This window comes from Ooceraea biroi, chromosome 4 (assembly GCF_003672135.1).
Source record: "Ooceraea biroi isolate clonal line C1 chromosome 4, Obir_v5.4, whole genome shotgun sequence".
Lineage (NCBI taxonomy): Eukaryota > Metazoa > Arthropoda > Insecta > Hymenoptera > Formicidae > Ooceraea > Ooceraea biroi.
Window position 1 is genome coordinate 231,017 of NC_039509.1, and position 14,338 is coordinate 245,354.

The window sequence follows — 14,338 nt, forward strand, 5'->3', positions numbered from 1 at the left end:
GCAATCGGGACGGCTCGTGTGCGTTGGTACTCGTCCACGTGCGTGTGAGAGAGCCGGCGTATGCGTGAATGCGTCGTTTGGTTACGCGCGTATACCCACGGGCGAAAGCCCTGACCGCGGTGGTCACTATTTGGGAGCATGATCGGTAGTTTCGATTCAGTTCGGGGTCCGATACATTATTATCTCCGACGACGATAATTAGCGCCTACTTAACGACTCGCTCGTATGCACGCCGCTTTTGTATCCTTCGAGTAGTACCATCCCTCTCTCCTTCCTTCTCTCTCGATCGTGATTTCTCTTTCTATCGTTCCTACGAAATTACGCATTGTCGGGTGCGTAGAGTATGTTTCAGCTAATGTTCTCTCACGGACTTTGAGCTTTGTACACGTCATGAAGCAGTGCGTGAGCGATCTCGGTCTTCTTTTATAAATTCAGCAAAAAACGAATCAATCTGCAATCGATACGACTGATCCCGGCATTGTTCCCCGATTATTCAGACTACTAGGGTATCCGAGAGACCGACCGCGTCTCGAGATCGAGATTTGAACCTTATTCCGCGGGACCGGCGAGACGCATCCAGAGATCTATAAAACCTAAACAGCCATAAAATAGTCTTCGAGGTGGCCTTGTCTTGATCCTAGATTTACGCGTATTAAAAAGGAATTACAATATTAATAAGGCCTTTTTAATGGGCCAGCGGCCTTCATGTCGGCGGACCATTCGCCCTCGGCTAGATGAGAGAGAGAGAGAGAGCCTTGCCTTCCCTTGAAACTCGTTACGATTTTCGGGGCTCCCAACGTGCCGACCGGGTACAAGACAGTCGTAAATATCGACAAAAATATCGTTTATCGTTATTCACACGCATTATTACCTCGCCAGCGATATATCATTTTGCTCGTGTCCACACTTAGGAAAATCATCTCGATGCCTTTTTCTTCCTCCTCCATTTTTCATCGGCGCTGTCAATATAGACCGAGCAGTCTTTATATCTGTCTACCTGAATATTGATAGCACTGTTTCTCGTACTCACGAAATTATGAAACATTCTTCGGTGCAACTGAAAGTCATCATCAATTTGCCGAAATAAAGATTGTGGACGGATATGAAAGCGTGAATGCTTATTTATATGTGCTTTATAAGAAGAATTGATTTCTGTTACAGTTCAACTTATTGCTTAAATATATTGAATACCTAAATTTGATAAATAATTTTTTTGATACTTCCATAGACCTCGTCCTTGCAGAGACAATGGACGAGATAGCTATTAGCCGTAAACCCCGCGCGGACACCGCCTGCGACATTTTAAATGTTAATCCGGCAATTAAAATATGTTAAGTAGCTACTTAATATCGTATGCGTATATGCATATAACATATACCTAATATATACTGTACGGGTGAATGAGAGAGATAAAGGCCTCTCCGGGGCTCTCGCAGTATTTCATATTTAACGCGAAACCGTAACTCGCCGCGGCTGCCGCTTTTCGCTGCTATCCTTTTTATCCCTTTTTGATTTATAGGTAATTTATTGCGGCCTGTAGAAGTCGCCGTGCCTCTTCGGACGCGCTTGTGCGCGTAGACTATCGCGCGTGTGTGCATATCAGCTCGTGGTCCCGACGACGTGGACGTAATGGAAATAGATTCGCAAAGGATTCTCCACGTGAACGAGATATATCAGCCTCGCGAATATCTCAGGTATTCAATTCGAGCAATACGATTCTCGCAACAAGAAAGAAATTTCAAGTTCACCGATCACTCGTCGATCATCTCGCGACAGCGAGCATTAACAAAATGGCCGTGCTGCTCGATTTTTTGCTCGTCCGGTGGGATAGCAGCTTCCTCTCGCTATAAAGACCGAATATAATGCCCGAACGGACTCTCCTTTCTGAAGGCAACATGGTCAAGCATGGACTTCGCGACGCCGCATGTTGCAATTATCATTAGCGCTCATAAGGCGACTAACGTATTCTTCTATAGTGAAATGATAACTAACAGCGTGGCTTACGAGCTGCTCGTTTTCACTCACTCGGACGCTCTTTTCTTCAGCATCGCGTGTCAGCATGTATGTACGTACGTATACGCGCGCGCACGCACACGAAGGGTTGCCGGTTACCTACGAGCGATTTCTGGGCCGTTGTTAAGTGCGTATTTCACAGGAAACGTTTACGAGCAAAAACCCACCGGCGCCATTATAGATACTTCCACTTTTATTGCGCTTAAGGATCGTTTGCATAGCTGATTGCAAAACGGGGGAGCGTGCGAGAGCGAGCGCGCACTCGCGTACACTCGACTGACGGGCCGCTTCCTCTTTTTTCATAATTTCGATGGAAAATACCGCATGATATTTATTATCATAATTACTGTATATTATGATAGGAGAAAGATCTGTAAAAGAATCTTGGTTTCTTTGCATATCACGTTGCTGCCGCTTGCTCAACGAAAAAAATTTCACAAAGCTTGCGCCAGCAGTAAAGAAGGAAGAGGAAGAGGACACGCTGAAGTAATCGGGGTGTCTCTGATTCGCAAGCTCGGACGGAGGGTACTGCGAGGCGAAATGGCAAAGCAGTCACAAACGGCAATCACAGCGCTAAGTGCTAACCCAATCAAGCAGCCACCCTCTCCGTCTGTCCCTCTGCCTCTCTTCCACCGCTTCGATACTTCTCTCCTCCCAGTTTCCGCAATGTCTACTTGAAGGAGCCCTATCCTTCGTCCCTTAAATTATGCCTCTCGTCTCCGCTCGTCGTCGAGTGACTTCTCTTCCTCGAAATATTTTCTCGAAATGTATGAAATGTACGCAACAACAGGAAATGTCCCATGGAAACTCGTAGTTGCAGCAACGAGAGAGGAAGTCGCAAGAGCGCGACACATTAACCCGATTTCTTCGTAAATCTCGGTACATTCGCGATCGCCGTGCCGAGTATTAGATAAATGTGTTTCTCTCCCTTTTTGGGTTTTCTGTTGCTCTCGTCTCTCTCTCTCTCCTATCTCATTGTCAAAAGAACATATATCGCAAGCGAGCGCGCAGAGGCAGACGAGAGGGAGAGGTCCTCCGTCCTCCTCGTCCTTCTCTTCTCCTATATCATTCTTTTCCCCCTTTCATAGTTCATATATCAAACGCTTAGGCAAGGCGGCGACACATAAATACCGGTACGCGGTATATAAAAGCCCGCACCTCGGCAGGATACGCGTCCCCGCGCGCAGGGATGGCCGGCCAGTAGATAAAATATATTAACCCACCTCGAGTCTCGGTGTGTGCGCGACACTGTGTTGCTGCGTGGGTTTCACGATTTTCGGGGACACTTCCCTTTCGCTTCGTCCCTCTGTCTCGTCTCCTCTCGCCTTCTCGGAATGACTTACGACGAGCGGCGTGCTTTAAGAATCCCATCGCCTCCCCCTCCCCCTTCACTCGCGTATCGCGCGGGATTATGGTAACCGCGGAATTATAACGAGAAACGAGAAGTGCCTCCAGACACGGAGAAACACTTCTGCTCGAGCAACTTCGAACTCGAGGAACGTCTACGGAGCAGACTTCTATCGTTCTCTCCCTTCCGTGCTTCCCTTATTACGTCGGGGAAAATTAGATCGTTTGTATCGTTTGCAATGGTAACGCAGCCGGATGCTGCCGCGTGCCATTCTAAGGACGACAATGAAGCCCGTGCGTCTCGCAGCAGCGCGAGGGGGAGGATGGGGAGAAGAGGACGATCGACCGGGGGTGCCGCGAGAGATGATCTGATTATTGCGGGAACTCCGGGAACGCGGAGGAACACGTTCCCCGGCGTCGAACTCGCGCGAGTGCGTGACGCGAGTAGCGAAACGTCGACATAAGGCATTGTTAGCGTCTCCGACAAACTGGGAACAGGCTCCGGGGTCAAATGCTGTTAGTGCGAACTATCGAACTACCACGGTATCGTCGTCTTCTCCCGGTTAAGCGCATTACGTTACCCTATTCGGATTCCGAGCGATTGTTATCGCCACGAATACGTGAGACGATCGAATCCGGGGGAAAATGCGATTCCTTTATTTAATAAAAAAGGAGCGGTTCTTTCCTTTTCAATTCTTCAATTACACTTATAGAGCGAAAATCGAGAGATGATATCGTGTTCAGATTGTCGCTGAAACAACCGAAGAAGCAGGGAGCGCTTATCGCCGTCGAACCAGAACGGAGGTAACGAGGTATCGAAACGGGTATCGAAGGATCACGCCGGTACTCGAGCAAGGAGATCGGCCGATCATCGGGCCCGAAGCCCGAAGCGGCAATTAAAACCGTTTGTCGTTTCATCGCCGAAGATAAATTCATAAGGGAGAGTCCACGGGGTGTACGTGGCGTGCGCGGCCACGCACCGTGCGATGATTTACATAACCGTACGCCCGGTATATGCCCCCTTAAGAATCACTATAAATATGCCGAGGGTGGTTTAATATGCGGTAGCCCTTTAATTTATAACAACTTATTAAATAAAGGCCGGCGGCCATTTACGCGCGACCGTGTAAGCGCTGCCGACCACGTCGATGGACCCGCGATAAATGAACGAGGCCATGACTCTCTTTCTCTATTTCTCTCCCCTTCCTCTCTCTCCTGTGGGCCTCTAGTTCTCGTTTATCGAGTCATTTATCGGTGCGCGCGACTCACCACTGCTATCATAGTCGCATCGTTGAGTTGACCTCTCGATGCTTGCTCCTCTTCCTCTTTAGTGCTGCTCTCCGAATGATCGCGCGATGCCGCAGCATCTGTGCATTGACGTCTGAACGTGAGAACGCACGGTGTCCCGAGTTATCGCGAGTGCACGACAGTGACGGCTCGATGCACAATTGTGCACTGCCTGCGGCTATAGAAAACTATTTAGTCTCTCCCCCGGGATTCACTCTATTCGGGGCGCGTGGCTGCGCCATTTAATAGGCGCATTCCGCTTCATGGCACAGCGGAACGTGCGACCGGAATTTCGCCCGTGTATTAGTGGATAAGATACTTCTGCATGGGGTAAGATCACCGGGGCCAACGCCACGATCGAATGAAAACAATTCTCGCTAAGGAAAGTTGGGCCAAGCAAGGGATTAAGGAATCGATGGAGTCAATGAACGAAAGGAAGCGAGAAACTTGGGACACCGTATACATTCGGGCGCAATAGATCCCGGTGTGCTCGGGGAGAATTAGCCGGCGCGCCGATTAATTTCGATACGTCGATGCCGCGGGCGCTCGGGGTAGTGATCCCCTGCTTAATTGGCTCGGCTCCGCTTGTTTCTCGCTCCCGTCGTGCATGATCGAGCCACCTCTTCAACCTAACAACGAAGCATCTTACGAGCCCGCACAAATAGTTACACCGGAAGCGTCGGAATCGTGCGGAAAATCGCACGCGCGCGAGTACACCGCAAAAACAGATGAAGATGACGATCGATAACACGATTAGGATTATTCGTTGCCGGTATCGCGATCGCGATCGCGACGAGCAGCTGTGTGAGAAAGCGATACGGTATCTGAAACACGGCAACCCCCTTTCGTCGATCTTCCATCTCTCGGATGATGTTGTCACGACCGATTTCAGTCTAGCGGCCGTTATATCTGCGGGATCTCGTGCACACGTGCGACGCACCTTACCCACCTTACGCGGGGTGATCCGCCCTTGCGTTGCACGCGTCGTTCCCTCGTTCCCCCTGGAACCGCGGGGCGTGAACTCACGTTCACGCACGCCCACGCGAGGGAGGATAACTGTTGCGGGGTCACTCTACGCGAGGTCGCACACAATCCGTCGCCACGTACCCCCTCGCAGGCGCTCGCTCACAACGTCAATGTGTAACAACCCTTACCGACACGGATGGCTCCCTCTGTTGGGGTTGCACAATCGCGCCCTGATTGATAATTTATACGGTGCGTGCAGGTTATTTGATTATCTGCCTCCAGCTGGGCGGCTCGCCTGCGCGGCGCGACTCGTCGCCTCCTTTTGCTCTTCCTTTCTCTCCTGTTGTCGCCCCGTTTTTCGGGCAAGTGCTTTCTGCGTGTCCTCGCATTCTTAGCATCTCTGCCGATGATTAAGAATCGAGAGAGACTAAAAACAAGATCGAAACTCGTGGAGTTTCGATGAACTTTATTTGCGACATTGCAAACGCCAAAGGAATGCATCTCAACATCAATATTATCGTCACGAATGAAAAACCGGAGAGATTTATTTATTAAATATTTGACGTGCGAGCGAAGGGTGGTTTGCTGAGAAAATAAAATATTCGCTCCGGGCTCATGTGGACGTTGATCGTCATGTCAGGGGATTAAATCGATGTCGCGTCTCCTATACGGGGTGTCGGGGTTTCGTGTTGTTATTTGAGCACGTACCGGGTGCAAGGGTAAATACAGACAATTACATATTTTCCCTCCTGATCCTGAGATCGCGCAGACCCCACCGAGAATCGCGGCATTATACGAGCGACGAGGCGCTCCACTGTAGGGGTGGTTACGCAAGCGGGGGTTGACATGCGGGCGAAGTGACTGTGCTGTGACAGAATCGTCGACAGGGGGAACGCATGGTACGTTGATGGCATAATTGGTATCATTCGGGGGTCTTCTTTTGAGGTGACCCATCGCGTGCAGCCCCATTACGCGCCCGCGCGCGCGATTATGCGCTTAGTTCCTCGGTGGTTTACGATTGAATCACTTTTTTTATACTTGAACGAGATATGAATCGTATTGTTGATTGTCTTTATTTTATTTCTCTTTATTTTCTCAACTTTGTTTATAATTTCACCCCAATTGTCTGTCGTTAATAGTTTCTATACGCGTGAAAGACTGATTAAGGAACAAATGAAATATTCAATATAATTGCTGCTTGAAAATGTACTTAAAATTACTCACATCTCGCTGTATTCTAAGATACTTTGCAGTTTTACCGGATGTTGAGTTTCTTATTGCGCTGTTCGCGCATTTCCGCTGCCTTTGAGCCTTTGATCTTCCTTATGTTGGTGGAAGTCAACTCTGGTTTACCAGCGTTGAGCAATTTCGTCCTGAAACGCAGCTGATCGCTGCGTTTGATATTGCTGTGATCCTTCGATGCATGATCTTTCACAATTTCCTCGTGATTTTCCTCATTTTCTGGAATTACTGAGTGATTGTTTCGATGCATAATCTCGATATCTGGTTTTTGAAGTTCTTGATTTTCATCCTCATTTGTAATATTGCTTTCAGGACTCATAGCAGCGGCAGGTTCTTTTGTTCTTAGACGTTTCCATGTTCTTATGGGTAATTTTGATGAGAATTTCTTCTCTTTTTCTACTTCCGTCCATGAAGTCCCCGTCATCTTCAAGGTAAGAGTTCTCTTATTTTCAGTTATTTCTTCGGCCGTAGATCGCGAAACATTGATTCGATCAGTATTATTGTTCTCAAGATTTTTCGAATGTGGATTAGCATTGTGTTCTTTATTCGCTATGAACGTTCGTTCATTGCTCTTTGAGTTTGCGATACGTTTAGACTTTTTCATCGGTCGATTTGTTTCACTAGATTTATTGGAAGATTTATTGACGAATCGATCGCGATATTGATGACTGGTATTTGTTCGAGCAGAAATCGAATTTGCACTCTCTTCCTTCCTCTCAGCTGATGTCAGGGAAACAGTCTTTTTTTCCTCTACAGGCAAGTGTGATCTCGCATTGATCAAATCTGTGAAAATATATAACTTGTATAAAGCTGCAAGTCAATAAAATATTTACTATACTATTCTATGATAAAAAATGAGATGTAAACCTATAGATTGAGAAATATTAATAAATGAATATATTGCATAGCAGAAATTTACTTTAAATATTTTTTTAGATAATGTAAAAAATTTAATTAAATATATATGCGTTGTTACTGCATTTATACACATCTCAATTATTAAAATAATTAATTAATAAGAAAATATGCGACATTAGTATGTACAAATTCCGATATTGTCATTATAGGGGCATCTCCTGGTGCTTCATCGAACTTACAAACTGATGGTAGGGTCATGGCGAAGGAAACCTCTGAGTGGTAATATCTCTTACCTTTCTCAGCGGAGTATACATTCGATAATCGGTCGTCGGTGGACGTTCTTGCCGATCGAACGCGAGGAGAACTCACGTTAGACAAATTTGGCGGGACAATCTTGGACTTCTCCATCTCCGCGTTCTTTTTCAAAGTTCGCCGTTTCGCGTCTTCAATTTCTGGCGATAAATTGTCTCGGCTGTTTCTCTTTCGCGTTTCTCCGAGCTTCCCTTCCCTTTCTGAATCAGCAATATCTGAGAACATTAATTCTTCGCTATTTGCCTCGTTTTCGAATGGAACAAATTCCCAAAAACCATTTTGCGAAATTTCGGTAGAATTGGAGGCATCAGGGAAAAGAGCGTCTTTTTCCTGATAATTCTTCATGCCGCGAAGCTTTTCGAATTCTAAAAAACGAAATGAGGATAATACGTGCAAGTGTATTTTTAAATTTATTAAAGAATATTATTAATCTTTTTAATTCCTGTACCAGATTTGCGGTAGAAGTTCTTGTCCATTCTCGGGGTAACATTTATACGTTTCCTACGCTCGCTCGAGGGTGATCGTCTCGATCGAGCATCGGTATCGCGTGCTTCACGGAAATTTCTCTCGTCGTTGTTGGCGAACCATCGCGGAGGACCATTCTGCTCACAACATGTGCGAGTACCCCGTGAGGGTGGAGACTTGAGATCCCTTGAATAGTCACATCGCACATCTCGTCCCTTTCGTGAATGCCTGATCATATTCTGGAGTTTGACGAACTTGGCGTAGCAGTCGCCCGTATATTCCGTGGAATCGTTCGTTGGAAGCTCAAAGTCGTCGTAGCTATCCTCCGTAGCATACGTATCGTAATCCACATCAGCAAAGTACGCGTCATCGTAGTTGCGCTCGTCCCGCCGCATTTGTCGTGCGAGATAATTTCCATTCCTGCTCTGCGGTCGATCGAAAGATGTTTCGGGCGTCGATTCTGTCAAATCCCAAACACGCTTTCGATCGCACTCGCTCGCTTTACCCTTGTTTAGGGCTGCGGGGGTGCGAACGAGGTTTCTCGGTCTTTCATTGCGCCACTTGGCGGTCCTACGGGTCAAAGCAGCGTTCTCAGCTCCTCCGCGTCGCCGATCGGACGCGCCGCGGAATGGAAAGTGTACCGGAAACGTGGCCTCCGTATCGCAGCCAACGTCCGCCAGTTCCACGATCCTGCCAAAGTCATTGTAATCAGCAGGTGACCGGAATGTCGGCAGGATCGGTTCCACCTCGTCCATGAAGAAGAACATTGGATTCTCGAGGAATGCACCCATGCCTAATCGCGTGCGCATTTGTAAGGTGTCACGTGCCGGAAACGCGCGTCTGCAGATCCTCCGGAGCGAGAGTTCTCGGTTTCGGAGCTGCAGTTTGTCTATGTGCACAGAATTTTCTGATTTATTGCATTTTTCTTCACTTATTTCTTTTAACCTTCGGATAAGAATGACGAGAGAATGGTGCACGCGTTGTCTCGTGTCAGCGAAATGATGCGTCTCTTGTTGGATATCATTGTCATGTACTATAAACTATTTTTCCGCCGGCCATTATGAGATTTAACACGATTACGTAAATGATTTTGGTTTGGATGACATTTCCTTCTTCGTGTATTGCCGAAAGGCGATGAAATCAAATGAATCGGACGGTTCGAGATATCGAAGAGGGTATCGAATATCGACCTGAGTCTTGCTGTCTTGTAGTCTTGACTCTTGATTTATCGTGATGTGGATATAGCACGGATAAGAACCAAATCATTTACCGACTGTGGACCGCAAAATTTGCGCATATGGATGCAATTTAACAGCTGTAGGTGGCACAGGCACACAAGTAGTGTTTCAGAATTTTTGTTTCATGACATTTTTGACTAAAATATTGTGCTCTTGAAAGATAAAAAAAAAGAACAAGAAGAAAAGGAAAGAGGAAGATCTTAGCATCATATTTAAAATAATTAGTATATGATAGCGGTAGAATCTACGCCGTAGATGTACTACGCCATCCACTGTTTACACTGTTATGCTAAATAACCATCCGTATGAAAGATAATTGTTAGTGCCATACGTTGTATTATTTTTCACGTCAGAGGAGAAATTTTGAAAAATAATCCTTTCGCACATACTGGTCCGATAAGTGCTTTAGTTTAACGACAATGAGTTCTATAGGTAAGAAGGTTATGTGCGTCATGTCTCAAGTTTTGTAATTGCAAAGTAAGATGAATTATATTTATTTGATATTGCAGCGAAGAAACCCTGTCCTTATATGGAGAAATGTTACCGGAAAAATCCGATTCACTTCAGCGATATGTCACATCCTCATTGTAATTATCCGTTTGTCAATTAAATGTTTTTCTTTCGGCTAGAAAGATTTTAATAATATCTTTTTAAATTTCAGTGGAGAAATTACTGGCAAATCGACTCGACGATGCAATAGAAATACCAGCGGTTCTTCACTTTACGTGTAATGATCGCGCACAATTATTGGATCAATTAAAAGTATTGCAGATGGTGCTTAGGAAAGAAAGAGATAAGAATGTAGGCAATTCCTTGTCCATGCCTAGTAATTCATCCTCTCAATCTCCCACTACATCAGATACTAAAAACGATCTGAAGGAAAAAGCCGAGAAACACAACAAAATGATGGAACAGCGGAGGCAGGATAAGCTTGGACAGATGGATGCAGAAGCAGAGGCACTTTTCACAGCCAAGGAGGAAGGTGAAAGTTCAAAAAGGGTAAGTAAATAAGTAAAGAGCATCTGCATATAAGCTTGAAATCTGCAAAAACTGTAACATACATTTCTTAAAAGAAAAGGAATCAGGAACTATCTACATCTGACGCCTCTGTAACGAAGAAAATCAAACAACTGAGCATAGAGAAGGGTAATTATTCTCAGGGAAGTCAGTGGAGTGCCAGTGCTTCTCAGAGCAGTTCTACGAGCGCCGAACGAGACGCGAGTTACGCTGCAACGGGAACGTCCATCATGGACATGTATCAAGCTTGCGACTCTGAGAAGTCCAGGAGGGACGTCAGACAGAAAGCTATTCAGATGATGAGACGTTCCGGATACGTGGTGTCTGTCGCGGAACCAGGAGAATTTGCAGTGAAATATGCTCTTTCAGCACCCTACCATCTGTTCTTCACGAGAGTGGAGAGATCGAAGGAGACTTACGGTCAACAGTTCTCCATAACTTTTCCTGAGATCCTTGACAGAAGTCTCGGCGAGATTGTCAACAGTCTTCACTTGAACTTCATGGTGGACGCCGGGTGGCTGTGCCTGCAGTACTTGTTGGCTGGCCAACGCACCGACATGATGATTCTGTATGCTGATAGAGTGGACGAGGAGAAATTAAGCCGCAACATCACCATGATACACGTGGAAATGCCAAGTAGATACGGATGCCATCATACCAAGATCATGATCTTGCAATACAAAGATGATGGAATCAGAGTGGTTGTCTCCACTGCCAATTTGTACTCCGATGACTGGGAGAATAGAACGCAAGGGTCCGTTTTACATATTTTTAGATAGTTCTTACCGCTGACGCGTATGCTTATGGGTATTAAAACGTATTTTTTGTATTCGGATCAGACTGTGGATCTCGCCTCACCTACCTCTGCTACCAGAGTCCGCGAATTCCACCGACGGGGAGTCACCGACCGGCTTCAAGAAGGATCTCGAGCGATATCTCAGCAAATACAGACATCCGGCTTTAACGCAGTGGGTATGGGCGGTGCGAAAAGCGGACTTCTCTGCTGTGAATGTATTCCTAATCGCGTCCGTACCTGGAACCCATAAAGATGTTGAGGCCGATTTTTGGGGTCATAGAAGATTGGCGTACGTCCTATCGCGCCACGCCACTTTGCCACCGGACGCTCCTCAGTGGCCCATAGTCGCACAAAGTTCCAGCATAGGAAGCCTTGGTCCCAACTATGACAGTTGGTTGTCGAAAGAGATAATTCCGTCCATGTCGAGGGAGACGACTAAGGGCTTAAAGAGCCAGCCCAACTTCCAATTTATTTACCCGTCGATAGAGAATTACAAGCAGAGCTTCGATTGCCGCAATCTGTCTTGTTGCTTGCCCTACAGTGCTCAAGTGCACTCGAAACAGGAATGGATAGAATCCTATTTATAGTGAGTTATTTGTTTTTAGTGCGCTCTGCTTCGTGACCGGATCGGTTGTCTCTGCAGCCAGAATATTTTGTTTGTCCAGCCAGTGGAGAGCCACGCGGACGGGACGAGACCGTGCGATGCCTCATATTAAGTCGTACACAAGAATTTCGCCTGATTTGAAGAGCATACCGTGGTTCGTCCTCACCAGTGCTAATCTGAGCAAAGCCGCGTGGGGAGTTCAACGAAACAACCATTACGTAATGAGCTACGAAGCCGGCGTCGTATTCATACCGAAGTTCATCGTAAGTATGATTATTATATTTATTTTATTACTTTATTAAACTTTTAATTAATAAATTAAATTTGAAAAACTTAGTTAAAATTAATCTATCAGTTTAATAATATACCATTATTTCACACAAATGTGTGTATTTGTATTCAGACCGGGGCAACGACATTTCCTATTCAAGACGAAGATGATCCAGCTGTTCCGGTATTTCCCATTTCATATGATCTGCCATTGAGCCGATACGGTTCGAGTGATAAACCTTTCGTCAGTGAATTTCTTAGAACTAGATTGTAATCTTCCAGCTGATGAAAATGATTTTTTTACCTCTTTTGTATACTTAGAATATGTTTAATAAAAAGATGTACAAAATGTTCTTAAGCAAATGCGTATATGTATATGTATTTATGCACATGTATTTTTCAATTATATTTTTTGCGACATTAAGGAATAATAAACAGCAGTATTTTACTTGTATCAAGATTTTATCTTTATTTTTTTCTCATTTTTCCTATAATAAGTGCTAATAAATTTTAAAGATTCATGACTTCGATTAGATTCATTTAGCTTCAACCTTTGGACTTCTTAATATTCTCACAATTCTATGAACACTATTTTCGATGAATTGTGACTTGATCGCTCAAGAGAGAGAGAGAGAGAGAGAGAGGGAGAGATGATTGCGTACATGGAATGAAGAAGCAGGCAAGGAAACGACAAGCAAAAACTAATGAGAATTCTCACATGACGCGTAACTCCTCTTTTCTGCGTTTCAATTTCGTGGTGGTTTTGTCCTGCTTCAGACGCGTTTTCCATAAAACATCAGCATGAAAGCGTTTCCTCGACATTGAGACCGAAACATAGTGTTGGTGCCGACTCTTTTGTACATGCTCAGCCTTCAAACGGCTGTTAATCAAATCGCTGTACTCCCATATGTAAGCAGCAATTACGTATACTGCATTGCACATAGAAAAACGCGTTTCGTCGAGAGAGATAAATGATTTATGAAAATACGTAGAATTCCAATGCAAACGTGATCAAATACGTTGTCCGAGTATAGATCGTACCGTAAGAGACTTCGTTCACCTAGGGCATCCTTATTGACAAGTTCGTTAGCTTTTTAAAGAAAGATAGGTATTTAACTTTCCGTAACACATGTGAGTATTTCAGTATGTAGTCCTCTAGCTCATCTTCACGCTCGATTTCGGCGCGTATCCTCTTATCTTCTGTCACATTAACGCATTTACTGTGAAGCAATGCAAACACCACTTCCGTCAGTAAACATATGTCGAGCCGGTTTTGCAAAGTCGCGCGTTTCATCCATCGATAATATTTTCTAGCGATAATCTCGCTACGTCTAATTTTCCAAGGTTACCGATACAAGTAACAATAAAAATAGAAAACGCGTTTATTAATACAAATGTATTTATGAATGTGTTATGTGTCTAATATTTATATTGCATATATTAATTCATAATTAATTCATAATATGTAACTGATTATGTAAACTGATGATGTTTGATATTTACTCCAAAGTTTTGTCTTATATGCATTCATGAATTATTATAAAATGAAAATTTAAATTTTTATTGTAAAATTAAAATTAAAATTAAAATTTTTTAAAACTAAAATTAAAATTTATATTTGTCATTATAACATGTACATTTATTTTACCTGATTGTTACACATTTTTTATTCTTGCAGGTCATTGAAATCCGGTCGCCCTTCAATCGCAGCCTCGAAAATCGACTTCCTCTTTGCGCTCACGTTACCGGATCAGTTCCATGCTGAAACTCATGTTTCACGCGAGTGACGTCAAAGTTCCATGAGCTGCCCTGAACCTCCCACCAAGAATGCAACTTCCTAGTTGGATATCCTCGGCGCAGATGCGGAGACATCCCGCCGACAACGGCGGTCGGCCGAGGACGTCGATCACCAGTACGTGAGAT

General features: G+C 44.9%; 2 protein-coding genes and 1 long non-coding RNA gene across 4 annotated transcripts; 1 reads left to right on the forward strand and 2 right to left on the reverse strand.

Annotated features, from left to right (window-relative positions):
- Positions 1 to 6,626: 6,626 nt before the first annotated feature.
- On the reverse strand, positions 6,627 to 9,719 carry LOC105283651. Its single transcript, XM_020033057.2, has 3 exons — positions 8,474 to 9,719; positions 8,007 to 8,390; positions 6,627 to 7,638 (listed from the first exon to the last, which is right to left on the reverse strand). The coding sequence occupies exons 1-3, from the start codon at positions 9,297 to 9,299 to the stop codon at positions 6,869 to 6,871; spliced, it is 1,980 nt and encodes a 659-aa protein (XP_019888616.1). The 5' UTR covers positions 9,300 to 9,719; the 3' UTR covers positions 6,627 to 6,868.
- Positions 9,720 to 9,875: 156 nt separating this feature from the next.
- LOC105283561 (probable tyrosyl-DNA phosphodiesterase) lies at positions 9,876 to 12,867 on the forward strand. 2 transcript variants are annotated; one of them, XM_020033055.2, is made up of 7 exons: positions 9,876 to 10,160; positions 10,238 to 10,315; positions 10,390 to 10,727; positions 10,802 to 11,499; positions 11,585 to 12,127; positions 12,207 to 12,408; positions 12,549 to 12,867. In XM_020033055.2, exons 1-7 carry the CDS (start codon positions 10,148 to 10,150, stop codon positions 12,687 to 12,689), a joined length of 2,013 nt encoding a protein of 670 aa, XP_019888614.1. In that variant the 5' UTR covers positions 9,876 to 10,147; the 3' UTR covers positions 12,690 to 12,867. The 2 variants fall into 2 exon arrangements, with proteins under 2 accessions (XP_019888614.1, XP_019888615.1); XM_020033056.2 differs by lacking the exons at positions 9,876 to 10,160; positions 10,238 to 10,315 and having other exon boundaries at positions 10,526 to 10,727; positions 10,807 to 11,499.
- On the reverse strand, positions 12,859 to 14,147 carry LOC105283559. Its single transcript, XR_894702.3, has 2 exons — positions 14,064 to 14,147; positions 12,859 to 13,635 (listed from the first exon to the last, which is right to left on the reverse strand). It is a non-coding gene; the product is annotated as an uncharacterized LOC105283559 (long non-coding RNA).
- Positions 14,148 to 14,338: the final 191 nt, after the last annotated feature.

What these genes read in the sequence shown, in the direction of transcription:
- LOC105283651 (XM_020033057.2), bottom strand. Translation starts at nt 9,299, where the DNA reads ATGCGCACGCGATTAGGCATGGGTGCATTCCTCGAGAATCCAATGTTC. An exon ending in GAACTTCTACCGCAAATCTG is followed by an intron (nt 8,391 to 8,473) that starts GTACAGGAATTA and finishes TTCGTTTTTTAG; the next exon opens with AATTCGAAAAGCTTCGCGGC. An exon ending in TGTATACTCCGCTGAGAAAG is followed by an intron (nt 7,639 to 8,006) that starts GTAAGAGATATT and finishes ATATTTTCACAG; the next exon opens with ATTTGATCAATGCGAGATCA.
- LOC105283561 (XM_020033055.2), top strand. An exon ending in CGATATGTCACATCCTCATT is followed by an intron (nt 10,316 to 10,389) that starts GTAATTATCCGT and finishes TTTAAATTTCAG; the next exon opens with TGGAGAAATTACTGGCAAAT. An exon ending in TGGGAGAATAGAACGCAAGG is followed by an intron (nt 11,500 to 11,584) that starts GTCCGTTTTACA and finishes TATTCGGATCAG; the next exon opens with ACTGTGGATCTCGCCTCACC.